The sequence below is a fragment of the Bubalus kerabau genome, chromosome 11, assembly GCF_029407905.1.
Source record: "Bubalus kerabau isolate K-KA32 ecotype Philippines breed swamp buffalo chromosome 11, PCC_UOA_SB_1v2, whole genome shotgun sequence".
Lineage (NCBI taxonomy): Eukaryota > Metazoa > Chordata > Mammalia > Artiodactyla > Bovidae > Bubalus > Bubalus kerabau.
Genome location: NC_073634.1, coordinates 106,870,240 through 106,896,443, shown reverse-complemented (window position 1 = coordinate 106,896,443; position 26,204 = coordinate 106,870,240). Strand labels below are relative to the sequence as shown.

General features: G+C 66.5%; 2 protein-coding genes across 4 annotated transcripts; one reads left to right on the top strand and one right to left on the bottom strand.

Moving 5' to 3' along the window:
- Positions 1-3,017: 3,017 nt before the first annotated feature.
- Positions 3,018-15,324, top strand: AGPAT2 (1-acylglycerol-3-phosphate O-acyltransferase 2). Its single transcript, XM_055541568.1, has 6 exons — positions 3,018-3,313; positions 11,134-11,267; positions 11,628-11,803; positions 12,053-12,148; positions 13,807-13,879; positions 14,658-15,324. The coding sequence occupies exons 1-6, from the start codon at positions 3,132-3,134 to the stop codon at positions 14,831-14,833; spliced, it is 837 nt and encodes a 278-aa protein (XP_055397543.1). The 5' UTR covers positions 3,018-3,131; the 3' UTR covers positions 14,834-15,324.
- A 16-nt stretch (positions 15,325-15,340) lies between these two features.
- EGFL7 (EGF like domain multiple 7) lies at positions 15,341-25,070 on the bottom strand. Of its 3 annotated transcripts, none has more exons than XM_055541564.1 (9): positions 24,904-25,070; positions 19,795-19,916; positions 19,469-19,585; positions 18,366-18,481; positions 18,128-18,223; positions 17,829-17,993; positions 17,184-17,248; positions 16,476-16,638; positions 15,341-16,285 (listed from the first exon to the last, which is right to left on the bottom strand). In XM_055541564.1, the coding sequence occupies exons 1-9, from the start codon at positions 24,931-24,933 to the stop codon at positions 16,263-16,265; spliced, it is 897 nt and encodes a 298-aa protein (XP_055397539.1). In that variant the 5' UTR covers positions 24,934-25,070; the 3' UTR covers positions 15,341-16,262. The 3 variants fall into 3 exon arrangements, with proteins under 3 accessions (XP_055397539.1, XP_055397541.1, XP_055397542.1); XM_055541566.1 differs by lacking the exon at positions 24,904-25,070 and adding an exon at positions 23,431-23,526; XM_055541567.1 differs by lacking the exon at positions 18,128-18,223.
- Between the last annotated feature and the right edge of the window lie 1,134 nt (positions 25,071-26,204).

Genomic DNA, 26,204 nt, shown 5'->3' with positions numbered 1-26,204 from the left:
GAGGCTCCCTGCTGGCCCCTGGGCACAGGCCACACATGCCTGGCTCCCGGAGCACCCCGGTGGAGCCCCAGCCTGTGGTACCGTCCTCACCCCCTCCCTGGGGAGCCTGTGGGCCCAGCACCGCCCAGCATGGCAGAGACCTGGGAATCGGGCCCAGAGGCCTGGTCTCATCTATTTTTAAGTGCAAGCCCATGAAAGAGTCACAGGCTTCTTTATTTACCAGTGGGGGGGGGGGGGGTGTGGCACACCCACCAAGAGGGCCCCACACACACAGGCCCTGGCAGGCTCGCCTGAGCACCCTCCCCTCCAGCGGGCACCTCCTTCCACAGGCTGGGCTGTGCCCTCCCCGCTTACCTTCCTCCCAAAGAGCTTCTCCCTAGGAGGGCCAGCCCCCTGGAGATGCTCCCCCAGAAAGTGGAAGGGGGGGCTCCTCCCGGTGCCCCCGACTGGGTGCGCTGCCCCTGGTCCACGCTGTCCCTGATCTCGTGTAACTCTGAGCCTTTGTCCCCTCCTGGCTTCTGCATCCTGGCTTGTTTTTCCTGGGCAGGTTTGAAGGGAGAGGAATCCACCTCCTGGTGCCAGAGGCAGAGTTGGGAGAGGCCTGGAGAAGGGCCCAGAGGAAGAAACTGAGGCTCGGGAAGCTTGGAGCTTAGCCATCTGTTTGGAGCTCAAAGATGTCGCTTGGCCAGGAGGGGTGACATCGGCCTTCAGAAATGCAGAGGCCCAGCCCTTCCCTCCGGAGGCCCCACCCGAGCCAAGGCCAACCCAGGGACCTCAGGGCCCCACCCCTGAGGCCAGGACTGGACGAGCAGGTGGGTCGACAGGCCCAGTGCCACCCCCGCACCCTGCCGACCCCTGTGGCAGGGTGGGTTCAGGCCAGATGGTCACCTGGTGTTATGTGCTGCTCGGCTGGGCCCTGGCAGACGCCTAGGAGGCCTCAGCCGTCATCCGGCCAGGGGTGGTGGGGTGGGCGCCTTCCCTGGGTGCTTGCGGGGATGTGGGGCACCCCGAGAGGGTCACGCAGGATGCTGGCACCCCCCTGCCCCACATGCTAGTGCTCCCTGAGGGGGGCACGCTAATTTTAGAGGAAAACCCCTTATCTTGGGGTCTCCACCAACCCAGAGGATCCTCTGGTGACTCACCTTCTAGAAACAAAAAGAGTTCCTTTCACGGGAGAATACTGAATATGTGTCTCAGACCCAGCAGAGTCTGAGGCCTCCCTTCCCCCATTCCCAATCAGAGGCAAAAGTGGACACTTGATTTCCACATTTCCCCAGAGAAGGAAGGAACTGGGGAAGAAGGTAAAGACAGAACAGTGATGTCTGGGACCACCACGAATGGGAGCCGGACAAGGCAGCGGGCCAGGGGCGGCGGGTGGGGGTACAGGGCCCGGGCTGGCCTCTGCCCACCACCTCTATCGTGTGGGGGAGCGCTGGTCCTGGAGGCTGCTCGTGGCCAGGCCCCGTTCTCTCGGGCATCAGTGCAGCACCCGGGGAGGCGAAGGAGAGGGGCGGCGAACGCAGGAGCCCATAAACGCGTGACTGAGTCATGGGAAATGCTGGGGAAGGCATCTGAGGGGTGGGCGGTGCCACCTTGGCAGTGCTGGCGGCTGGCAGCTACAGGGCCTCGGGCAAAGCCGCGCTGTCTGCGGCGGGGGTTCTGAGGACAGGATTCACGCCTCAGCAGGAGCCCCCTGGGGCCTCCAGCTGAGAAACCAGGGACCCCGCGACAGCGCTGGCGGTCCTGGGCCCACCTGACCCCCCGAAACCTCCTCTTCTGAGTCTGTCAGCCCCATGGCCAGCCCGGGCCCAGTGGTGCCAGGGCTCACCCCTCCTCCCCAAGGCGGGGGAGCATGCTCGGGCCTCCTCCAAGGTCAGAAGGAGAGACGCTCGTGGACTTGATGCAGATGGCTGGAGGTGTTTACTTTTGTTCGGTGGCTCGGTCGCTCAGCTGTGTCCGACTCTTGCAGCCCCATGCACTTCAGCCTGCGGGGCTTCCCTGTGCGGAGGGATTTGGGCCACAGGCTTTGCTGTGAAACACGCACGGGTGTAGCCCAGGGGAAGGGACGCGCCCCTTGTGAAGAGTGAGAACGCCTGTGCCCAGGCTCCTCTCTCCGCAGGGAAGCCCTCGTCCCTCTGGGCCTGACGCCCCCCAGTCACCCTGCGATGGGCGATTTGTACTTGTCACCCAAAATAGCAGTTTGGGGACTTAAATGAAACATTTCAGCAATAGACGCCCAGCATCTGAAATAGGGCAGAGGCTGACAACAACCTTTTGAAGGCCTCCAGGCACCACGTGTGAGGCCACTGGTCAATGGTGGCAAACTCAGGCCCAGGCCGCAAGTGGAGGGCACTCGTGAACGATGGAAACTTGGTGTTACAACCTGGGTCTGCTCTGAGATTTGTTGACGGTCCCCCCAGGGGTGACCTGGAGCTCCTCCCCACAAGCCAGAGGCTAGCCACACCATTGCCCTGCCAGGCTGGCCCACCCGCTTGAGTTGAACTCAGTCGCCTGATCCCTGGGCAGGCCTGACACCTGGAGCAGGAGATAACCTGCTGGCCCTGGCACCCACCGTCCGGCACCCAGGCCCCGCCCAGAAACTGGCCTCCTGCCTACCCAGCGCGTCTTCAGACCACCCCTCCCCCGAGGGGACCCGAAGGGGCAGGCTACCGGTTAGGTCACCGGGCGCGGCTCAAGGGCCCCGCTCAAGGGCCCCTTTGTGCGGTGACCGGCCTGGCACGCGCCGTCGCGGTCTGGGCTCAGGCGCGGTGCCGGGGGTTGCGGAGGGGGGTGGGGTCCGGTCCGGCTATGGGGGTCTGCGGGGAGCCACGGCCCTGGTCACCCGCTGCGAAGGTGCGGGGGCTGGGGGCGGGCGCAGCGCCAGCTGCGGAGGGTGGCCCGGCGCCTGGGCAGGGGCACCGTCCCGGGACGGAGGGGCGGGGCGGGGCGGGGACCGTCGCGGGCGGGGCGCACCTCGCTCACCCTCCCGGGCGCCCCGCCCCTCCGCCCTCGCAATAAGGGGCGAGGGCCGGGCGGGGCGAGGAGGAGGGCCCGCCGCCGCCGCCAGCCCGCGCGGCTGGAGCCCAGGCAGGCAGCCCGCGGCCCGCGCCGTCGGGGCTCCGGGCGCGGCTATGGAGCTGTGGCCGTGGCTGATCGCGGCGCTGCTGCTGCTGCTGCTGCTGGCGCAGCTGAGCCGCTCGGCCCGCTTCTACGCCAAGATCGGCCTGTACTGCGCCTTCTGCTTCACGGCCTCGGCGATGGCCGCGGTCGTCTGCCTGCTGCGCCACGGGGGCCGGACGGTGGAGAACATGAGGCAAGGGGGGCCGGGCGGACGCGGGGGAGCCGCTTCCGCTTCCCTAACTTTCCCGTGTCCTTTCCCTCCTTCCTGCCGCGCCCGCCTCTCCAGGGCTCCGGGGGGGGGCGGGGGGCGGGGGGCGCTCTCTACGCCCGAGGGGAAAGCGGGTCGGGGAGCGCTCCGGGGGGTGGTGGTGGGTGGGCTGCGGCCTCCGGAGCCTGCGTCGCCGTGTCCCCGCGCCCTTGCCCCGGGGCCCCGGCCAGGGGCCGACACCGAGGGCTTTACAGAGGTCTGGCTCTCGGCGCCGCGCAGGGTGCCGGGGCGGCTCCGAGAGGAATGCGGCCGGGCCGGGTGGGCAGAGGCTCGGTGCCGCTTCCCCGTGGCGGGGGGTGGGGGCTAGCCGCCGTGCACCGCCGCGCCCGGGTGTCTCAGTCTCCTCCCCGCCATCCCGCCCGCCCACCTGTCGGGCGATGAGCGCACCTGTGCTCAGCCCCTTCCTTCCGCTTAGGAAGGTGTGGTGGCTCCAGCCCGCGGAGGTTGGGCGGGGACTGCTGGCCCTTGCGGTCCAGCTTTAAGCCAGGGGAAAGAACACGGTGGTGGCTGGGGTGTCCCCCCTCCCATCCCCGGGGTTGGGGAGCTTGCTGCGGTAGGGGTCAGGCTGGGCTGACAGGAAGAGATGGAGCTCTCCCGGGCAGGGGCAGAGGCTGGGGAGGGCATGGTGGCCCGAGAGGGGCTCCTTGGCCCTTTCCCCAGATTCCGATGGGGAGGGGCCATTGCTAACATGCCACCCTGTGGCTTTGGCAATGATGGCCTTTTGGCCGTGGCCTGGGGTGGGAATACTGTGGTCCCTGAGGCCCCCACCACCCCAGCGCTCACAGGTCAGGGGGTGAGGGGTCCTGGCTTTCTGCCCTTCCTGGCCTTGTCCATCCGGATGGGCTGATGCTGCCAGACTGGCCTGCTCTGTACAGTTCTCCCCGGCTGTTTTCAGGGATTTGTGGCTCCCGCCACCCCAGGAATGGGCGGGAGGACTAAGAGTGGGGAAGCCTGGTGGGTGGGCCATGGGTCTCCAGTGCCTCCCCTGCCCTCCCCTGCCCCACGTGGCCCAGGGCAGCAACCCAGGGAGCAGAGATCACAGGGGTGGCCCACTTGTTGCCTTTCCAGCTGTCTTCCCAAGCAGTCAGCTCTCTGGGATGGGGAGGGCCTGTATCCAGAAATAGGGGGTTCCTCAGGGCTGGGCCCTGCCGGCAGGGATGCTGGCCTGAGTTTGAGGCCCTGGGACCCCCTGCAGACAGTGGGCTCACAACCCGAGTCCGTTCCGCACCTGCTGAGGGCCAGCCAGGAGCGGGGCAGGGAGTCGTTTCCAGCAACAAGGGCTGGTGGGCTCCTCGGAGGGGCAGCTGCCCTCCCACAGCCAGGCCCGAGGGTGGCGCGTCTGTTTCTGAGGCAGGACGGGGCCCTGAGCCTGGCTTGTGCTGCGTGCAGGTGGGAAGTCCTGCACGAGTCCTGGAGCAGGTTTTCAGCAGGCGTTCCCAGTGGTCACCCTCTCTCTCCCTGGCTCTGTGTGGTCAGGTAGCCTTGTCTTTAAAAGGTCCAACTAGCTCTTCCAGGCCTGGGCTTGAAAGCTGCTTCCCCAGGGTCAGGCTGGAAGTCACGGCCACCCTTTCTGACCAGGTGGTGGAACTGGCAGGCTGGCCTGACCAGCACTTGGCAGCCCAGGCCTGGCCAGCCCCGTGGCCTCAGCTGCCTCGGGCTTGTTCCCCGAGCCCAGAGCCCAGCTCGGCCCCCAGCCTCGCACGAGATTCGGGCCTGCTGGGACGTCCTCCTCAGCTCAGGAGGGAGCTCCCCTCCCCGGGGCAGCCCCCGACTCAGGCTCTGCACAGGCCAACCCAGGACATGACAGAGGTGCTGAGTCCTCCCCAGAGAGAGGCAGGCCTAGGGGTCTGGGAACCCACAGCCCCCTTCCCCTGCAGCCCCAGGTCCCACAGGGTGGGTCATAGTGATGACACCCATGGCTCCCCAGTGATGGCAGAGAGGAGGGTCCCTTGTGAACACGAGTTCCCCAAGGGATGCGGCCGAGGAGGGCTGAGAAATGCAGAGGTCGTGGAGGCGCTGTGTCGCTCTAGGCGCTGTGCCCCTCCAGGGATAGGCCCACGAGGACAGGTGAGGTTGGGGGGCTGTATGGACAGGCTCCCTCATTTCAGGCCCCTCCTGGGCTGGACTGTGGGTGCCTGGCTGCCTCCCTCTGCAGTCCCACCCTGACCTCAGGAAAGGACTCTGCCCATCAGTTCTGTCTGGCACCCTCATGTGCTGGTGGATGCTTCATCCTTAGGGAAAGGTGTTCCTAGTCACATTTTATGGATGAGCCTGCAGAGAAGCAGCTTGAAACTCATGTCTCCGGGGGTTGGGGCGGGGAGGAGGCAACTGGGAGGTCCCAGAACTAGGATGTGGCGGACCTGGGCTGCAGAGCCCAAGGATGACTTCAAGGTGGGTCTTTTCCTCTGTCTCACCCAGCATCGGGGCTGGGGGCAGCACCCTGGCTGCTTTGGGGCTGGAGACCAGGCTCAGGGGAAGTCCTAAGTTCCAAGAGGGACAACCCAGCTCCACCCACCCCCTTGCTTTCCCATCTCCCTGTAACCAGCAGCCCATCTCTGTGATGGGGCAGCCAAGGAGGCCTTTGCCATTGAGTTGTGAGTTTTGAGTGTGCTTGGCCGCGCCGGGAGTGGAGGGCCAGAGGCAGGCACTGTTGCGAGCACGCTGGGGCCGAGGCCAGGGACCCCCTCCCAGACTGGCGGGGGCCTGCGCGCCAGGCGAGGCTGGGTCCTCGTCCTGGGGGCAGGTGCCCTTATCACACCTGCTGGGCAGTGAAGAGAGTGAGGCCCAGGATAATCCTGTGTGTTAGAACTGGCTTTGGCTGTAGAATCAGGAAACCAGATAACAGCACCTTAACGCAGAGAGTTTCCTTTCTCACACGTTCCAGGTGACCAGGACAGGCAGCCTGGGACCACAGCTAGGCTGCAGGGTGGGGGGCAGGAGAGTGAGGTGCCGGGTCGGTGGGGCCCCCACCCACTTGGAACGTTGAGGATGGGCATCGCTGCAGCCAGGGCCTGGGGCCCTGGTCTTGGGGTGGGACGGTGGGGGCAGCCCTCCCCCTGGGTGGACTCCTGCAGGCCCGGGAGCAGAGCTCACGGCCCCACCGCCTTCCACCCCACTCCTGAGCCCCCGTTAGCACCTCTGGGCACCTGCAGAGGCCAGCACCCCCAGCTCCTGCCCACCCAGTGTTCCGGCTCATCTGACGCTTGGGAAAGGCCGCTGCCCACCAGGCGGCCTTGCTGGGGCCTCCTGTCCCCTGAGCAGACCGCTGGCTCTGTGTGCCTGCCCTCCTGGCACGGCCTTCCCAAGTGAGTGCCACCAACCACCCCCTCCACCCCCGCCACGTTGTAAGGCAAAGCCCACGGGGTCTGGCTGAGGACTTGGCACCGCTTGGCCGAAATAGCTGTCTAGCCCGAGTTGGGGCTGAGTGCAAAGGTCAGCAGGTAGCCGAGACCTGACCTTGAACCACCTCCCAGTGGCCAGGAGCAGGTACCGGCTGGGGGAGGGGCTTCTTCCATTTACTTTGGAATCTTTTCCTCCTCTGTTGTCGCCAACACAGCTGCTGTCTGTGGAGGGCCCCCCCGGCCTGGCAGGTGTCTCAGGCGTCCAGCCTCATCTAGCTCAACCCCTCCACGACCTTCCAGTCTCACGAGTGGAAACAAGAAGCGTAGGGATGTCAAGTCTGTTGTCCAAGGTCACAGCTGTGAGAGGAGCGTCAGGGCCTGTCTGACCCGGAGCTGGGGCGGGGTCCGGGTGTCTGCAGATGAGCATGGCTGGTCCACGGAGGCTGGCTGCCAGGGCTTCGGCCCCAGGCCCCCGAGAATCCACACGTTTATGGCACTTCCTTCGAGGCCAGCGGCCCCGATCAGGGTTAAATGGAGAGCTCCTGAGAAAGACCCACAAGGGGTGAGGATGGCGCCTCTGTTTAAGGAGATCACTGCCCCCCTGGGCTCTTGGAAAGGGGGCCGGGCCCCCCTGCCTTGTGGGGGCTCTGGCACCAGTCACCCACCTGGCAGCTGCCTGCAGTGCTTCTGAAGGCTGGGCCACCTGGCTTCAGGCAGCCTTGGCTCCGCCTCCCTGGGAAGGCAGGACTGGAGCTGGGGTATGAACATCCCTGGCATACCTGTGACTCCCGCCCTGAAGCTGGGGCCCTGCTTCCTGTGGGGAGGGGCACTGGGGTCAGCTGGGCTCCGAAGAGGCCTGGGCTGGGCAGGCCTGGCTGCCTGGGGACAGCGGCTGCCCAGAGCTTCCTGTGGGGAGAGAAGGGCAGAGCCCCTCCTGCTGTGGGGGGTGGTGGGGACCAGAGACCCCCTTCAGGGGGTGAGGGGAGGCCTGCAGAGGAGCTAGAACACCTCACCTGGCAACCCTGGAGTTTAGGGGCGGGCTCCAGCCCATCCCAGCTTCCCTGCTGTGTGACTCTGGGCCAGTCGCTCAGCTTTGCTGAGCCTCCACTTCCCTGGTGTAGGAGTATATGACCTTGTGGGGTTACTGTCTGAGCGAAACTGGACAGTTGGCGTCTGTCCCCGAGCAGGCTTGGCAGGTAGCGTGGAGCGCCTGCTCCCGGGCGTGGGTGTGGGGCGTCCGTCCCTGTGGTTATGTGCGTGCTGCACTCCGGGCCAGGACAGACCGGCTGTCCCTGCCCGGGGCCCTGGAGCCTCTGCACAGCTTGGGCGGCCTCCCTGCTCTTGGAGGAAGCACTGTGAAGATGATACGACATCCCCACCGCTTTCACTGAAAACCTTGACAAGACGGGACAGTAGGAGAAGGAAGAGCGAGACCCGGTGCCCGCCCCGCTGCAGGGAGTGACTGATGGACCCTCCCTGTGAGGAGCATCTCTTGCTTCTGTCTGCTCCCGGGATGCCCCTTTCTTTTGCAGCTTCCTGTACTTACATCAGTGGCGGTGTCTTTTGGTTTTGAGTGCAGTTATTTGTAAAATGTAGCGAGTTGCTCCCTGGGCCTGTCGGTCCCTCCTGGAACCGTTTGGTCCTTGGGAGGTCTGCCTCAACTGGGGTGGGAGAGGCCCCTGCTAGGCTGAGTATCACAGGATACTGTGATCACGGTATATACAGTATCTTTCATCATCCCCCACCCCCAAATACTGATCCTGTCAATTAGATACAAAAAGAAAATACAGAGAAGTTCTGGAAACAGAGGTTTGGGACAGCTGCATTATACACTTGTAAATGGTTTAAAATGATAGATTTTATATTATGTATATTTCACAACAGTTTGTCTCCTTTTGGCTGAGTCAGGCAGCATGGGGGATCTTAGATCCCCAATCAGGGAATAAAGCAGGGATCAAACCCGGGCCTCCCTGCATTGGAAGGGCAGACTCTTAACCACTGGACCACCAGGGAGGTCCTTCATCACAACTGTTTAAGAAGAAAAATGGAGCCAGCAGATACCACCAGAGAGTGACCCACTGTCCTCTCCAGATGTGGCCTGGGACTTTGCCTGTGAGCTTGGCAGGGCAATGCAAATGACAGGTTTGCATTAGAAGTCCCGGGAACCGACCTGACAGCAAATAAGTAGGGATCTTTGCTCTTTCCTCTGCCGCGGCCCTGTCTATCTGGGCTGTCCCCACGGGGACGCTGAGGGGTTCTTTCCCTAATCCCGACTGCGCCTGTGCGTTGGCAGCTTTAGGATCAATTGCCAGAAGAGGATTGCAAATCTCAGGGACTAGGCTTCTTAAGGGCTCTTCTAGGTCCTGCCAACCTGCCCTCCTCCAGAAACCTCTGCGATCTCCCACCTCAGCCAGCAGCCTCGGACCGTTTCCCGACACCTGCCAACACCTCCTGTTATCTGGCTGTCCTCTGCCGATCCGAAGGAAGAGGACAGGGCTTCTCGTTTCAATCCGCACTTCCTTTGATGGCTAGTGAGACTGCGTGCCTCTGTGTTGTTGGACGACGCACGTTTTCTCCTGTTGGTGAATGGCCTGCTTGCGCCCCCTCCTTGGATCAGTCAATCCTCACAACCCGAGAAGCCGTCTCTTGGCGGTCGAGAAGCCCGAGGCTCCCCAGCTGAGGTAGCCAGGCGAGGTCTCCCAAGAGTGTCCGGCCAGGGGCACCTCTGAGCCGGATGGGGACAAAGGGACAGGTCTGGCTCGAGCTGGCAGAGGCTTAGCGCTAAGGAGGATGGCCCGGCTTCCAGGTCCAGCAAGGCCGGCTGGCCCAACTGTGAGAGCAGCCGGGGCGCAGCTGCCTCCCTCGCGCAGCCCCTCTCTCCCACCTGCGCTGTGGGAGGAGGAGGGGAGAGAGGCTGTGTGGGCCAGATGCGAGCCTGCCTTTGGGACAGAGAGGCAGAGCCGATAGGATCCACTCGTGTGAGGCTCAGAGGAGTCTTATCCACAGAGACAGAAAGTAGATGCTGGGGCCCGGGGCAGGATGTGTGTGTGTAACGGGAACAGCGTGTCCGTCAACTTGAGAAGATAAAAGAGTCCTGGGGACAGACGGTGGGGGCAGTTGCTCAACAACGTGACCGCACTTGAACTGTGTATTTGAAACCAGTTCAGAGGGTAAATGTGCTGCGTGCATCTTACCCACAGTTTTAAAGACACGAGTCTGCCTTCGGGCCAAGGACCCGCTCTGAGCCTCTGCTCTATTGAGAACTGGGTTTGGGCCCAGGCCCTTCTGGCTGGAGTGGAAAAGGCCTCCCTCCCGGTCAGGACTGTGAGGAGCTCCCTGGCGGCTGGGTGTGTGTGTGTGTGCGCGCGTACGCGCGCGCACGCATGAATCTTGTGTGGGAAGTGGAAAGCTCTTGGGTCACTGGGAGCTCACCCTCAGCCCCGCCCCCCCCCCCCCACGGGTGGGAAGGACCCAGGGGGCCTGCAGGAGCGGCAGAGGAGTGACCTCAAGCCGCGGGCTCCATCGCCCCGTGTGCACGGACCCCTGACTGGCACCTGTCCCGTGCCAAGTGTGTGCGGTGTCAACCTTCTCCATGCCAGCCAGCTACCCAAAGACAGGGGCATGCGTGGTCTCCCTCACCCGTCACCTCCTGCAGGGATAGGCCCCTCCAGGTCACGAGTGCCCAGGGCAGCCTCCTGCCGGGAGCAGGGCCCACGCACATCCTAGCTCCACTGGCATCCTGGTGTGACCTTGAGTGTGTGTGTGTGTGTGTGTGGGGTGTGAAAGCCATGGTGCCTGCCGGGCCGGCCTCCCCAGCAGCAGCTCTTCCGAACCAGGAAGCAGCCCGCAGCTCCTCGCCAAGGTCTCCACTTGGTACCCACGCTTCCCTCCCTTGGGTATGGCTCTGCCTTGAGGGACGGTCACTTCCCGTGGGGGGCCCCCTGCCCCGGCCTCCTCTGCGGGCGGCCTCTCCACGTTGGGTCCTTCGGTCTCTGATGCGGCTGAGAGCAGAGTTCACCCAGCCCAGGGGTTTCTCAGCCTCCATCCCCGCCGTTCAGCCGGGCCCCCGGCCTGGGGTGACAAGCAGGACTCGGCGTGGAGGCTGGATGACAGTTGCAGATCCGGGTACCTGGACGTGGAAGGGGCGTCCTTCCCACAGCCAGGCGTCAGTCCCCGAGGCCTTGCTTCCGTGCCACCTTCATGTCACTGGCTGGGGAGGCGAGGGGCGGGGGGCACTCGCCATCTTGCTGGGGGACAAGACCTGAAGGCGCTCGGAGGGGAAGGCGGGCTCAGGGTCAGTGGCCAGCCTGCCAGGGTGGGCTGGGGGTCTCCGGGCTGTGCGCGCAGAGCCCACGTCACGCTGGGGCAGTGGCCCTCTGCTCACGGGGCCCATCTCCCCCGCAGGATCATCAGTTGGTTCGTCCGGTCCTTCAAGTATGCATATGGCCTCCGCTTTGAGGTCAAAGGCCGTGAGACGCTGGACGAGGACCAGCCCTGCGTCATCATCTCCAACCACCAGAGCATCCTGGACATGATGGGTAAGGCTGGGCCTCAGTGGGGTCTGGGGGAGGACTGACCCTCCCCAGTTGCCTGAGGGTAGGGGGAGGCTGCTGTCCTACTTGGTAGCGGCTGGACCTAGCTGAGCTGGCAGGCGGGGGTTTGACACTGGAGGGAGGGACCCGCGCCTCCCTCCAGCGGGTAACAGGACTGGGCAGCCTGTGTGGGGCTCCGGGCCCTGCTGCAGTGCCCCCCACTGCTAGGAAGCTGAGGCTCAGAGGCCAGACGGTGCCCAGGGGCCAGTGGTACCCGAGGCCCGGGGCTGGCCCACTTCTCCCTGGGGATTGGCCCCTGAGCTGCGCTGTCTCCTCCTGTCCCTACCTGGCGTCTGGCGCCCACAGGCCTCATGGAGGTCCTCCCCGACCGCTGCGTGCAGATCGCCAAGCGAGAGCTGCTCTTCCTGGGGCCTGTGGGCCTGATCATGTACCTGGGGGGCGTCCTCTTCATCAACCGGCAGCACTCCCAGACGGCCATGAGCGTGATGACTGACGTGGGCGAGCGCATGGTCAGGGAGAAGGTGAGTGCCCGGGGCTGGGGCGCCCGGCGCTGTGGATACTCAGGCCCGATTGTGGCATCAAGTCGGCCCCAAGGGTGAGTCCCTGCGGCAGAAGAACACGCCTCATTGCTGTGTGTCTGTGAATCTCATATGGAAGAGCCAGGTGCGGGGCCTCGGTTGTCAGCGGTGGTGGTCTCTGCTGAGAAGTGGGGTGGGTGCCTCCCTGGGCGGCCTCCGGCTTTTGGGTGCAGCTTCCTGTCTCCTCAACAGCTCAAAGTGTGGATCTACCCGGAGGGCACGCGGAATGACAACGGGGACCTCCTGCCTTTCAAGAAAGGCGCCTTCTACCTGGCGATCCAGGCCCAGGTACGTCGGGGCTGCGGCCTAGTGCGGCCGGGGCGGGAAGCGCATCTGGGCTGGCCTACGGCTGACGGTGACCTCCCGGCCGGCCGGGGCCACTGGCGCTCGGGGACCACCTGCCTCTGGACAGGCAGCACCTGTCTGTGAGCTGCCGTGGAGGGCAGTCCCTGGGGCCCCTGAGCGTGAAGGCTGGGGCCTCCTCACCCCAGGACCAGCTGGAATGACGCTCATCACTTCCGTACCTGCCCACGGAGCTCCAGCACCCCGTTTTCCCGCTGGCCGGGCGAGGGGGGCTGGGGTTGGTGTAAAGAAGGCCCGCTGCCTGGACTGTCAGGAGGGCTCTGCTAAGGTCGCGTTCAGTCCCCCTGCACCCCTCGCCAGGGCAGGTTTGGGACTGAGCAGTGGCTGGGGGGTGGGGGGTGGGGGGTGCACCAGGGCTCACAGGGGCCAGGACAGAGTGAGCGGAGAGCCCGGCATGGGGCCTCGTGTTGCCCTGGTCCTTGACTTCCAGGGGTACAGTTTGTCCCGGGTGTCCCGGGGATCTCGGGGGGATGTCAGGAGAGGCTTGGGGCATGTCCCTCCGTGGTGTGGGGCTCCGGGTGGGTTCGGGTGCCTATCTCACCCCCCGGTCCTATGCTGGGGGCTGAGCGCAGATGAAAGCCCTCGGGGTGGGGGGAGCCTTTCTTCCTGCCTGGTCAGAGTCAGGCTGCCAGCTGGGCAGGGCTCTGCTGTCTCCTGGGCTTCACCTGTGACAGGTGGCCTCGAGCACCCCCTGGTGGCCCCGAGCAAGGCTGGGAGAGCCTTCCTTCCAGAAGCTCCCAGCCAGCACTGGGGTTGGGGGGTGGGAGAGCTGGAGGGAGGGGCGGATGGGGGTGGGGACCCATCCTGCCCAAGCACGAGGAGGAGGACACCCCCGCCGCAGGCCCGGGGCCGGTGTCTCTTCCCTTTGTGGTGGAGAAGGGGTCACGGGGGTCATGGGAGAGAAGAGCGGAGCGGAGCTTTGGGGGGTGGTGGGGCCAGGGCAGTCTCAGCCAGGACGCCAGGCAGCGTATTTCCTGTCAGTCCCCCCCACCCCAGGGTTAATGATTACTCCCAGGTGCCATTTCCGACACTGGAACCAGCACCGTTGAAGTCACCATTGGACTTGACCTTGGTGTCTTCCGGGAAAACAGGCAGGCCCTGCCACCTCCCCTGACTGGAGCTGCCCCCAGCTTCTCCCTGGGGTTGGGGGAGAGGCTGGGAAGGAAGAGATGGGCAGAAAGACCTCAGTTATCTCCTCTGGCTAAACTGGACAGGGCCCTGGGTCATCTTGGGACCCTTGCGGGGTGCAGAATGTCAATCTAATGGATGTGTGCCAACCCAGGAAGTCTTCCTGGAGGAGGGGATACTTGGGTAAGGATGTGCAGGATGAGTTTATGGACTCGGGGCCACCCAGGGCACGAAGGGTGTCCCGGGGCAGAGCATTGAAGCACCCTGAGCCACCCAGGCACGAAGGGTGTCCCAGGGCAGCGCATGCAAGCACCCTGAGGCAGGGTGGTATGCCTGCCCGGTGGCCACAGGGGTCATGGGGGCAGGCAGGGTCTGCCCGCGAGCTTGTCCCTGGGGATCAGGCTCCGCGGTCAGGCTGGGCTCCATCCTCAGGCTGCCACATCTGCTGTCCCCAGGTACCCATCATCCCCGTGGTTTACTCCAGCTTCTCCTCCTTCTACAGCTGTAAGACGAAGCTCTTCACTTCAGGTAGCCCCCCGCCCCCCACCACACACACCTGCCACATGGGGGCCCGCCCACCCAATCTCAGTCCCCGTGACACCCGGACCCCGCTTCTGGGGGGCCACTCCAGGCCGTGCCCCTCGGTGACTGGGGGTTAGAAGGAAGGAGGCCCCGCCTTGAGCCCCAAGATCAGGGCTCCCGGGGGTGGGCAGAGGCCCAGCTTCTCACACACGGGCTGGGCCGTGCCCACAGCTCGGGGGGCCTTGAGGGGCGCACTTCCTCTGCCCAGGTTGGGCTCTGATGGGCTCTGAACCAGTGCATCCAGCCCTGACTCTCAGGCAGCAGCCTCCCGGGGACGCCCCCATGCTCCCTGCCACGGAGCTTAGGACCTCCCTCCACCCTTCCCTCCAGACCCCCATGCGAGGGTGCCTGGCGCCCAGGTGGGAAGTGGGGTCCAAGGGAGAAGCTGCCTGCCGCACACCCGGGACCCTGAGGCCGCCTGCACCCCTGTGGATCGCAGGAGGGGGCTGCCCTGGAGCCTCCTGGGGGAGGGAACATCCTGGAGCCTGAGCGGTCCTCCCAAGGGGGCACGCACTCGTCCACGCCCGCTGTGAACGTGCCTGAGAGCATGTGAATGCCTGCATCAGTGATTCTCAATTAAGAGCCAACCGCCGGAGACTGGGGTGTCGGGAAGAGCCCGGTCCAGCCCAGGCCCTCGGGAGGCTGGCAGACAGCCAAAATGGGGGGAGAGAGGCCCCCCGCAGGAGCCCCCCAGGAGGCTGATGCCCCTCCCCCTCCCCCACAGGAACCATCCAGGTGGAGGTGCTGGACGCCATCCCCACTCGTGGCCTCACTGTCGCCGACGTCCCCAAGCTTCTGGACACCTGCCATCAGGCCATGAGGACGCGCTTCTTCCACATATCCAAGATCCCCCAGGAGAACGGGGCCCCCTTGGGGCCCGACGCCCAGGAGGCCCAGTAATCGAGGCCTGGGGCAGGGCAGGACCTGGCTGGACGATGGACAGAGGGCCGCTCCCCGCCCACCAGACACCACTGTGTCCCCTCTAGCCATCACCCCCTGGAAGCGGGGCCCCTCTTGTCACTGTCTTGGGTCCAGGCCCCCCGATGTCCCTGCAAGGGAGAGTCAGCCCCCCAAGCTCTGAGGGCAGGGCCTCGCCCACCCCTGTGCCTCGGGGGTCTGGTGTGGGAGTGGGTCTGGACCCCCATGGGCTGACAGGGCAGGGCCGAGCTGCCCGGCCCCACCCTCCCGCCCAGGCCTGCATCAGGCCCTCAGGGAGAGGCGGGCTCGGGGGCCAGGACGCCTGGTCTCACGCCCCCAGGTGGCCTCATGCCAGCTGGGCCTCAGGGAGCCACAAAGCAGGGTCTGCGGCTCCTGCCGGCCTTGGGGAGCGAGTCTGCTGAATGGGTACTGTGCTCGTCACTGTTTTTTATAAACGAACTCTTGGAAGTGCCTGCTGAATCGTGCTCACTCAGAGGGTGGGCAGGGCTGCCTCGGGTTCCCATCCTCAAGCTGCCCTCACTTCCGGCGCCCCTGGACGAGTGTGGACCCCCCCAGCCGTCACCCTGGGCAGTGTTGCTGCCGGGGCTGGGGCCACGGTCATCCTGGAATGTTTTCTTCCACTGGGGGTGGCAGGCACGCCCAGGGGTCCGTCAGGCACGTCAAAAGGAAGCTAATGGTTTGCTCTTTGGCTGCCGGCTGGGGGTGGGGCCAGCTGGTCACCTTCACTGAAACCACGCCCTCCAGCCCCATTGGAGTGAAAGTCGCTCAGTCGTGTCCAACTCTTTGTGACCCCATGGACTATACAGACCATGGAGTTCTCCAGTCCAGGACACTGGAGCGCGCAGCTGTTCCCTTCTCCAGGGGGTCTTCCCAGCCCAGGGATCGAACCCAGATCTCCCACGTTGCAGGCAGATTCTTTACCAGCTGAGCCACCAACTGGAGAGGGCACCAAGACCCTGTCTAGGGGGGCCGGGGAGGGGGGCCGGCAGCCTCCCTGCCAGCCCCAAGGCTGTCTTGCCTTTCTCCCAGCACATGGCTATCGGCCTGGGGGAGGCCCGTCAGCTTCAGGACGCTCCCCAGATGCCTTCGTGGACACAGCAGCTCAAGTCTCATTTTATTCTGACAAAGGACAGGGTTGCCCAGTGAGGGGCACAGCCCCAGGCCCTGGGCAGGGCACCTTGTACCGTCCTTGGCTGTGTTGGTGCAAGAGTTGGCCGGGGTGCAGGGGGCTGGCTGGCTGGGGCTGGATTCACACAGGACGATCCTCACTCCACCCTGCCCCAGGTGGGGGCCCTGGGCCTCCGTGGTCAGCAGAGGCGGGGCAGGGCAGGGCAGGGCCGGGTGAGGAAAGCCTCTCCTCTCAGTTGCCGGGACGGGGCAGGTGGGTCTGTCACACCTCCTTCTTGCAGGAACCTGTGGGTGGATGGGGGTGGGGTGGGGTGGGGTCAGAGATCACCGTTTCTTAGCACCTTCCAGCCAGACAGACCCACCCACTCAGCCCATGGCGGCCCCACCCTCCACCCTCTGACCTCTGGGTGGGAGCAGGGGTCCTAGGCTGTGTGTGTTGGGGGGCGGGGGAGGTCATGGGGCCCACAGCACTCACAGGAGCCCAGCTGCTCCTCCAGGAACGAGATCTGCTCGCTCAGAGAGTCGATGCGGTCCAGCTGCTGGAGGGAGTGGGCCAGGAGGCTGCCTGGGTCAGGGAGTCCGTGCTCCAGGGCGCGGGAGGCCAGGCTGTGCAGTGGGGCCAGCACAAGCTGCAGCTTCTGTGGGGTGGGCGAGGCCCCGGGGAGCCGGGTGGGAGACCTGTGTGACCCTGGGCCATACCCTCGCCCTGTCCGTTCCGTAAGGTGGCCAGCAAGCACAGCGCTGCCAACCCGCAGACCCAGGTCCAGCTGCAGGGCCCCGCAGTGTCCACCAGGGGGGCTGCTGCGCCGGGAGCCCGTGGAGGCTGGTGGACACAGGTGACGCCACACAGGCCCGCTCAGCCAAGGGTCCCCAAGGCCTGGGACCCCTAGTCAGAAGGGCTGAGGGAGGGGAGACAGGGGCTTCTGAGGGGGTCTCAAGTCAAGGACCCTGTGGGAAGGCCTCAGGGCACTGTCCCTGTAGGGACAAAGGCAAGGCATAGACTGGACCGAGGTTCTGGCTCTTGGTGGGGTCCCCGCCCCCACTTCCTGGGGTCCCAGACATCGTCTGCTGGGCAGGGTGCCCACACCAAGGGCACCCTAGAAGCCGCCTCGCCAGGACACCCCCACAGAGCCCCTCCCAGGCTGAGCCCCCCCGACCTCGGGGATTCCAGCCTGAGCCTCACCTGCTCCAGCATGTCCACCCTCGACTGGAGCCTCTGTACTTCCTCCTTGACCTCACTGTCCGCTCCTGGGGAGGGCAGCTGCGGAGTCAGGGAGGCCCGGCTCCCCGCCTCGCGCCCCCCACCCTGGGCCAGCCTCACAGTCCCATGTAGGGGGGTCTCCTGGTGTGGGACCCAGCCCTCGGGACCAGGTTCCAGCCCCAGCTGCTGTCGTGCCGAGTCCTGCCCACCCCCGCCCCACCCCCCGCTCCGGGCCCCGCCTTCCTCCAGGGCCGCAAGGTGGCCCCGGGCAGTCATAGCCTCACCCATGCCCGCCCCCCAGGGGCCAGGGTCCCCAGCGCCGCCGCCGTGCTCAGGGTGGTCTGGGCTGACGTCCACGCGCTCCGTGCCGGGCTGCTGACGGCGCATTATTACTCACGGTACGAGTTTGAAGCGTCACAGCGCGTACCAAAAGTAATAATGTCCCGTCACCAGCGGAGGTGCTGTGTCTCCGGCTGCTCGGTGAAGGGACCCCGGGCGGCGACGGCTGAGCTGAGGCCCTCCCCACCGTCCCCGCGGGAAGCCCCCCCGTCATCACCACCACTCCCCCGGCCCGCCCTACCCACCCCCAGGCACAGCGGCAGGAGTGGCATCTAGAAGGCACCTTACCTGTCGCGGGGTCTGGGGTCACCCTGGGGGCCCCTCTCTCAGGCAGGCAGACTTCCCTGTCCACAGATGGCCGGTGCCCCTCCCAACACTGGCACCAGTAACTGCCCGCTGTGTTGACACAGCGCTGGGGACAGCCGCCCCCTCCGGCGCTGCACTCGTCCACATCTGCAGGAAGGGGGTGTCAGGCACGAGCACCCTCCCTGAGCCCCCTCAAGACCCACCCCTCAGGAGGCTTCCAGGACCCGTGGGAGGTGCCCAGGGGCTCCCTCCTCCTCTGGATGGCCGGGTGCCAGCCTCACCCGTCTGGCAGGCATCGCCCTGCCATCCCGCAGGGCAGTGACAGCGGCCAGGCTGGACACAGCTCCCTCCGTTCTGGCATGGTGGCTGGCATATTGCTGTGGGGGTGGGGAGGCCTGTCAGCAACGAGGAGGGTGCCCGGGGCCCCGCTGCGGCGGGGGTGTGCAGCCAGGGGATGGGTGCCACACAGGACCCGCTCTTGCCCTGCTGGGCTCTGCTTCCCTGAGCCCGGGTGCTCACCTGCCCCACAGGTCCCCAGCACCCCGCCGGTCCGCGTCCAGCCGGGGCAGCAGGCGTAGCGAGGCCGGGTGGGGTCCGGCCCGGGGCGGCGGCGGTAGGCGGTCCTGTAGAGGGTCCTGGGGGGACGGTGGAGGCTCAGAAGGGCCTGTGGCCCTCATGGTGCGTCGGCAGGAGGGACGGGGGCTCCGTGCTGCCACCAGGGCGCCCCCCACTGGGGCCTGGTTTCCCCACCCCGTCGCCACATCCTCCCACCTTCTGGGCTGGCTCCGGCCCCGCGCCGTTCAGAAGCTGCGCGAGCCATCTCCCCTAGCATGGACGAGGTCAGCGGCTGTGCCCCCAGAACGCCTCTCCCCCCGGGGAGGGCACCTCAGGGTCCCCACCCAAGTCGCCTCCCTGCCCCAGGCTGCCGTGTGGGCAGAAGCCCAGCGAAGCCTGGGGTGGAGTAGATAGAGGTGGTACCTCGGGGGGAGTCTCCAATTCTGGGGGGCTTATAGGCCCTGAGGGAAAGGGGCTTCCCACCCTGTCCCCGTCCCCCACCAGAGGTCCTTAAGAACTTCACGGAAAATAGAATCTTTCCCAACCACATCATATCCCCACAGCAAAGAACGAGAGATTCTGCCCCCCGCCCGCCCCCGAGCCCATGCTGGCTCAGACTGGGATGTGCTGGGTCTTGGGGGAGGGGAAGGATCTCCATCTGTAACTGTTGGGGGCTGCCAAGGGAAGGGGGTGCTCCCTGGAGCCCAGAGGGCAGGACTGGGAAGAGGCAAGTTTCAGGGAACCAAGAGGGTAAAATCTTGCAACCAACGATGCTGGGGGTCGGGGGGAGAGTCCCCAAAGTGGAGGGGGGCAGACAAGGTGGGGGACCCCTCTAAAATGAGGTTGGGGGGCCGATGCACCGGACAGCCCTGGAGTGGCTGGTTCTTGCGGTCACGGCAGTCACTTCCTGAGTCCGGGGCCACCCAGGTACACGAGACCCCGTCTCCAGGACACACTCAGACCCTGCCTCCACAAGGCCTTTCACTGCTCGGGGCCTCGGTCTCCCTCCAGGGGCCCTCCTGGCCCCAGGGCTCGCGTGTGGCGGGCAGCGGTGGGGGGGCGCTCACCGGTAGGTGCTGCAGGCTCGGTACCCGTCGCAGGTAGTGAGGAAGGGCTGGTATACACGCTGCACAAAGGACTCGGACACGGGGCCCTGGGGAGCCCCGACGACACACACCCTGCGTCTGTGGGGGCAGGGGGGAGGGACGGGGCCAGGACGTCAGCAGGGGGCTCCCAGGGCTGGGACCCTCCAACCCCGGAGCCCAGGGGAGCCAGGCACCTGGGCAGGGGATTCCCCGACGACACCCTCAGCAGGGACTGCAGGGAGACGCCAGCTCCCTGGACACTGGGGGCTGCCCCCAGGGAGGGCTGAGGGACCCAAGCCCCGGCTCACCCAGGCCGGTAGACGTGCTCCATGCCGCCCGCTGCCAGCACCAGGAACCAGAGTGGAAGCAGCTTCTGGGAGCCCCACATGGCCCGAGTTTCCGGGTGGAACGGCCTTCTCCTCGGGGTGGCCTGGAGCACAGAGCACAGCCCTGTAGGTCCCTCTGCCGGACCCCCTCGAGCCAGCACCACGGGAGAGATGGTCTCCCTGGCTCGTGACGCCTGCCCGGCTCAGCTGCTTCGTTGGGGCCTCTCACCATGGCGGGGGAGCCCCCACGGCCAGTGCCAGCTCTCCTCACCCCCAGCCCGCCTGGACAAGGAGGCCAGCCCTCACCAGCCACATACAGCCCACCCCCGGACCACAGAAGGGCCAGGACATCGGGGTCTGGAAATGGAAGCTGATGCCCTCGCCTGGGGAGAGATGCACCTGGGCCCTGCTGGGCTGGGTCAGGTTCACCGGGGAAGGCGGGGGCCGAGGGGGGACCACCCCTCCCTCCCCTGGCTGGGCTTGGGGCCCTCCCACAGCAGGGCAGGGCTTGTACCCTAAACCTCGGTCTGCACATGGGGCGTCGTGGCAGGTCTGAAACCCACCCCAGCTGGCTTGGCCCTGGCAGCCTTCAGGGACCTCAAGTGCCAGACCTGGGAGCCTGGGCGTATAGGTGCCAGGCAGGCAGGAGGTCCTCCTGGGGTGGGGCCGGGGCCTGTCCTTGGGAGGGATCACTCCTATGCTGGGGCCTGAACCACATGGTGCAAACCGCCTCCAGGGCGCCCAAGACAGTGGCTCCATCAGGCCCCGGACGGTGGGGGGGTTGGAGCAGCACCCCTCCTGCCAGTGGAGCTGATCACATCCCTGTCCTGGCAGCAGGTGGGAGCCAGGGAGGCTAGAGAGCAATTTCTGGGAATGAGAGAAAGCCTAGCCCAGAATTCGGGGACTGGAGCGGGGCTGCTGTCACTGTGCGCCAAGAGTCTGGGGAGCGCTCTGCTCCCCTGCTCCAGGAGCCCCATCTGAGGTCCCCCCAGGATCCCCCGAAGGACAGGGTACAGGAAGGAGCTGAGCTTGTGCGTGTGCTGGGGGCAGGTAGCAGAGTCTGGGTACAGTCGCCTCCCTCCCTGGGACTCAGTTTCCTCTGGCTCTGACGGTCAGTCCCATAGACAGGGACCACCAGGAGCATCGCTGAGCCCTGTATCCACACTGGGGTTCAGCTGGGCGCTCGGTCCAGGCCCTCACCCGCCACACCACCCAGCCCTAGAGCTGCACGAGGGTCCTTCCTGTGAGCCTCCCCCCCCATTCTCTGTTGGCGGTCTGCGAGGGGAGGGCTGGGTGGCCAAGCAGGCAGAGGCTGCAGCGGGCAACTGAGGTGCTGGATTTAGTTTGGGGACGGCAGGGGGTGGCTGCTTCCTGGCGGTTTCCGGGCTGGGGTATATCCTGCAGTCAGGCGGTTCAGGGGACGAACTCTGCAGGGGGGCACCCTGTTAGGGACACACCTGGGGGCCTGGCACTCCTGGCAAGAACTGAAATGAGGGGGGACAGGTGGCCCTGGGAATGGGCCCCGGGAAGGCAGAGGCGGGCCGGTGGGCTTGCAGACCCTGAGGGCACCCACACTGAGCAGCTGGGGGGCACAGCTCGTGCACATGTAACTGTCCCCCACAAACACCCACCCAGCACCTCCGCTACCTATGGAAAGCTGGTTAGGAAGGAAGTCGTGTTTTTTCAGAGGAGAGACTGGATTTTTGAAAGTCATGTTTTTCTCCTAGCCCAGAGGAAGCGGCTGGCCCTGGCCTCCTGCGCTGGGGGCCGAGGAGTCTCATTTCCCTTTGCAGTTACAGCCCCACAGGGGCGGGAGACAGGGCAGGCAGGCAGGCAGGGTAGGGGGACCCACGCTGCCTCCAGGATGACAAGCAATACTGCCCCATCCCCTCTGAGGGTCTGCAGGAGCCTGCCCCCACTTGCCCGGGGTTGGGGGGGATGCTGCACCGCGCAGCTGCCACCCGCAGAGACTGAGTCCCAGAGCAAGGGGCCTGACTCTGGGTCCCCCCTTCCACCGTGAGGGGTGCTCTGGACGTCAGGACCGGGGGTGGTGGATGTGGAGACGCGGGGTGAGATGCCTCCCTGGGGGTGCGCCCTCTCTACTGCCCACCCCACGCCTCCCCTTTCCCCCTGCATCGTGGGGAGCAGGAGCGAGGGTGAAGTGACCCCCTCCGGCCACCGCAGGGTACAGCTGGCCTGGGCTGCGGAGTCCCTGGCCCGCCAGGCTGCGGGCCAAGCCCTGGGGGAGCCGCAGGGCCCGGACAGCGGGATAAGGGGCGGTGGCGCCCCCCACCCCGCCCAGGGACCCCCCACCCCTCGTGGCCGGGCCCGGGTCACCCGTCACCAGCAGGGGGCGCCCTTTGCCAAGGCCGCTGGCCCCATTCTCCGGACCCGGGGCCGGGCTGGGGGTCGGTGGCCGAGGGGCAGAGCCCGGCGCTCCGGGCCGGCTCACCTCTGGGCTCCCTGCGGTCGCTCCGCGTCGCCCCCCCCACCCAATGCCCCGCGGCCCCAGATCCGCGAGTGGCCAGGGCCCCCGCCTTCCCGGCCCCAGCCCCCCGGACCCCAGCCCGAACTGTGAGCACACCCCCAGCCCGCGGCAGTCCCCGCGCCCCCAGCCAGGCGCCCCGCTCCCTCCGCACTCACCGCCCAATCCGGGGCGCGCACGCGCCGCTGCCGCCACCGCGCCGAGGGGCCCGGGCCCCGCCCGCCCGCCAGCCCCGGCCCCGCCCCGCCCGGCCCGCCCCCGGCCCGCCCCGGGCCCCGGGTGGGCGCCGGACCCCCCGCCCGCCCCCATTGTGCAGGTTGGGAAACTGAGGCTCCGCGGCAAACGGCGTCCCCGGGGCCGGGCAGTGAGTCAGCTAGAACCGGGGCTCCTGACGCACAGCCCGCCCCCGATCGCTGCCGCCCCTCCCAGCCCGCTCCACGGGACGCAGGGCTGAGACTGCGGCCAGGTGCCCGGAGGCAGAGCCCACGCCAGCCGGGACTAGCTAGCTCTCGACCCCCTCAGGCTGAGCAACGACTCCTGGGATGGCCATCGTAACCGGGGGGCCAGCTCACTGGGCACCAGGGGCTGGCTAAAGGCGACGGCTGCTCTGCAGCCACACTTGGGGTGAACGGCAGTGACCCCTGGGCGCATAGACTTCTACAGATGGGGGGTGGCGGCCTCAGCAGCGCCCTGCTGGCTCCTAGGTGTGCGCTGAGCCTCGCTGCTGGCCCGTGTGCCAGGTTAGGGGGCCTGCGGGGCTTCCACCGGGCTCCACCTTTGTTCAGGACAGTTGGGACCACCCTTGAGTGCGCCTCAGACCCCTGAGGAGTCCCCCGACTGCATGGTCACCGCGGGGGCCTCCTGGGCCCGTCCCCTCTCCTGTCCAGGCCCCTTTGCACGTTTGCAACGTGGGCTGAAACAGCCCCAGGTGGTGGAGTGGGCCGCAGGGCCCCCCGTGCGGCCGGCCCTCCTGGGCCCCCCGTCATTTGTGCACCAGGATTACCCCAGCCTTCCCTGGGTCTGCCCGTCTCAGCAGTGTCTCCCTCGAACCCGAGCCCCGGCCCTGTTTACCTAAGTGTGTGTGTGTGTGTGTGTGCAGGTAAAAGGTGCCCGCTGCTGCCCGGGGCACTCACCTGGGGAAGGGGGCTCCCTCATGCCCCGGTCGCTGGCGGCAGCAGCTCTTCTGGGTGGTGGGGGCCGCCCGTGCCTCCCTGGCCCCGGGGTCTGTGGGTCAGACACACAGCCTGGATCCCCCTGACATGCCAAGGCAGGTGGGGGTCGGGCCAGCCTCCGTGCCGCTGAGGGCCCTCAGCCTTCACTTGGCCTGCAGACCCCCACCCTCAGATGGCCACTCAGCTCTGCACACACCCTCAGCCTGGCTGTGTTCATTGCTGGGGGGTCCTGAGACCCCCAGATGGAAAGCTTCTCTGCACAGCTCGGGGTGCTGGGTGGGTGTCCTGTGGGTACACGGGGAGGGGGCCTTCGGGCAAAGCCAGCAGCTCCAGGGCATCCGGTTCAGGCCTCCCTTGGCGCCCAGGAGGAGAAAGAAGGGGCCCGAGGTGGCTGGACGGGAGCCCCTTCCTGGACCAGGGGGCCCAGAAGCCCCTGGAAGATGCTCTGAGGGCAGCTGGGAAGCTGCTGCTGGGATGCTAGGATGGTGTGGGGGCTCCCTGCCACTGGAGGGGTCTCTTCGCTCTAACCCCAGCAGGCGGTCCCAGCCAGTAAAGAGTTCCGGGCCAGGCCTAGGGGGGACAGGGGAAAGCTGCCCTGCTCCGTCCCCTGCCCCCATCCAGCCCCTGAAGCTGGTCATTTGACCCTTTGACCTCCAGCTTGAACAAAAAAAGGGAGGCCTGGAACGCTGGATGGGCTGGTCCTGGCTTGGCTGCTAAGCTGGGTGGTGGGTTAACCTCTGCTTTCTCCGCTGGAACGTGGGTGTTCGTCATACATGCTGGGGCGGATGGGCAGGGGCCAGGAAGTCCCCTGTGCGCCCTTGGGGACCTGTGCTGCTCTGGGTAGGAGACTCCTATAGGGTGCCAGGGGGACCAACGGAATGCCCACACTGTGCCCCACCAAGTTGTCCCTCTCCCCGATCCCCAGCCAGCCCCACAGAAAGCGGGGGGATCCCTCCCACAGCCCATCCTGGCTGCACCTTGGCTTTAGGGTTCCTGTCTCCCCTCTGGCGCCCATCCCCGACACCCTTGGGGTGTTTGCCCACCCCTGGGGGATGTGCTTGGGACTCACAGGTCCCAGAGAAGAGGGGCCGGCGGGGCCGGGGGTGGGGGTCCTGCTTCTGACCCCAGGGGCTTCCCCGGGAGAGCAGGGTGGCCCAGGAGGCGGTTCGAGGGCAGGGTCAGCACTGCACCGGCTCCCCTTCCAGGGGTCACAGAGCTGCTGGGCTGCCCAGTGCCAGGTATGGGGGTGGAGCGGGCCAGGCTGGTCCAGACCGGGCCACCCCATCGGGTGCCCTTGGCCAAGGTGAGGATGGCACCAGTAGGGGTGCCGGTGAGGTGGCCCCAGAACGGAGAGCCCTCGGCGCTCAGCCCACAGGTGCCCATGGTCGCCCCGTCCTGCCTGCGCCCGTCCCTGCAGGGCCGCCCCTGCCGTACCTGCTGCTGCCCGCGCCCCGGCTCGGCCATGGCCACCTCTGCCGCCTCCCCGGGCCGGGGGTGGGCCCTGCCGCCCCTCGCCCGCCGCCTCGAGGCGCCTCCAGAGGCTGCCCGCCTGTCCGGTCCACGGGAGCCTGCTCCTGGGCCATGGGGACGGCCGCCTCGGGGCAGGGAGGCTCCTCCTGGGACGAGGAAGGGTGGCTTTTTATGCTCCGTCCTGTGTAAATCGGGATTGGGATGGGCCCTTCCCGGCCGGACTTCCTGTGTGTGCTGCCCGCTGATAACGGGATCTGTCAGTGAACAAACAGGAGGCTGAGGGCGGGCGGGGGGCTGTGGGGGGTGGGGGCCGGCTGAGCGGCTGGGGCAGGGCTGGGGGAGCTGCCCCCCAGGAATTTCAGGGTCTAATCCGGAAGCAGCCGCAGACTTTGCTGGGGCCCACCTGGTGACCCTGGGGCCTGACGGGGCCCACGTGTGATGGACGTGGCTGGCACTCAGCACCCTCTCGAGGCCACCAGGCTGGCGGGGCCACAGGAGTGCGGCTCCACAGACGGGCCCGTTTGTCCTGTGACTCCTGGGCCCTTGGACGTGTGTGCCAGGGCCCGGGGCTGGGAGCAGCCAGGGCGGGTGGGGGGTGGGTGAGGGAGCTGGGGGTTTGAGAACAGCCTGTTCCCTGGGTTCCTGGTGCCCTGAGTGGCCGTGGTCAGGGGAGAGGCAGGGAGGGCAGACATCAGCCCAGGGCCTTCTCTAGCAATGGGGTGGCGAGCTCCTTGCTCCAGGGGCGAGAGCCCCCGGTCCCACTTCCGGGGCCCTTGCTAGGGGAGGACAAGAGGTGTTCTCTGGCCCCTCGGGCTCCTGAGGCTAGGGAGGGCATTGTGGGGGAAAGGGCAGGAGCCTGGGTGGCCACAGAGGGTGCTCCCGCGGGCGCTCCAGGTGCTCCAGCTCAGGCCGGACCCTCCGTTCCCTCCTCCCAGCAGTGCCCCAGTGGCTGTGTTGCTGGCTGGGTGGGTGCCGCAGGGGAGCTGGGCAGTGACCAAGGACACAGCTGGACACGCCTGGCTGAGGGCCCTGGGTGAGCAGGCCCCCAGCCCGCCATCCTCGGGGCTCAGCCTTCACCCACCCAGTCTGAACACCCTCATTTCTCTGGCCTTGAGCACCTCTGCTCAGCCCTCCCTCCCTCCACCCCACCCAGCTCAATGTCCCGGCCAAGAAGGGAGCTGGGGCAGCTCGGGAAATTCCCCCCAGAGCGCTGAGAGCAGGAGGGAACCTGCCCACCCTTGCTGGGGGCGGGGGGCGGGGGGTCT

Coding starts and splice junctions, on each gene's coding strand:
- AGPAT2 (XM_055541568.1), top strand. CDS start 3,132: ATGGAGCTGTGGCCGTGGCTGATCGCGGCGCTGCTGCTGCTGCTGCTG. Junction 3,314..11,133: donor CGGACGGTGGAGAACATGAG/GCAAGGGGGGCC, acceptor TCTCCCCCGCAG/GATCATCAGTTGGTTCGTCC. Junction 11,268..11,627: donor GAGCATCCTGGACATGATGG/GTAAGGCTGGGC, acceptor TGGCGCCCACAG/GCCTCATGGAGGTCCTCCCC.
- EGFL7 (XM_055541564.1), bottom strand. CDS start 24,933: ATGGCCGAGCCGGGGCGCGGGCAGCAGCAG. Junction 19,586..19,794: donor GAGCACGTCTACCGGCCTGG/GTGAGCCGGGGC, acceptor CTGCCCCCACAG/ACGCAGGGTGTGTGTCGTCG. Junction 16,286..16,475: donor GGAGGAGCAGCTGGGCTCCT/GTGAGTGCTGTG, acceptor ATCCACCCACAG/GTTCCTGCAAGAAGGAGGTG.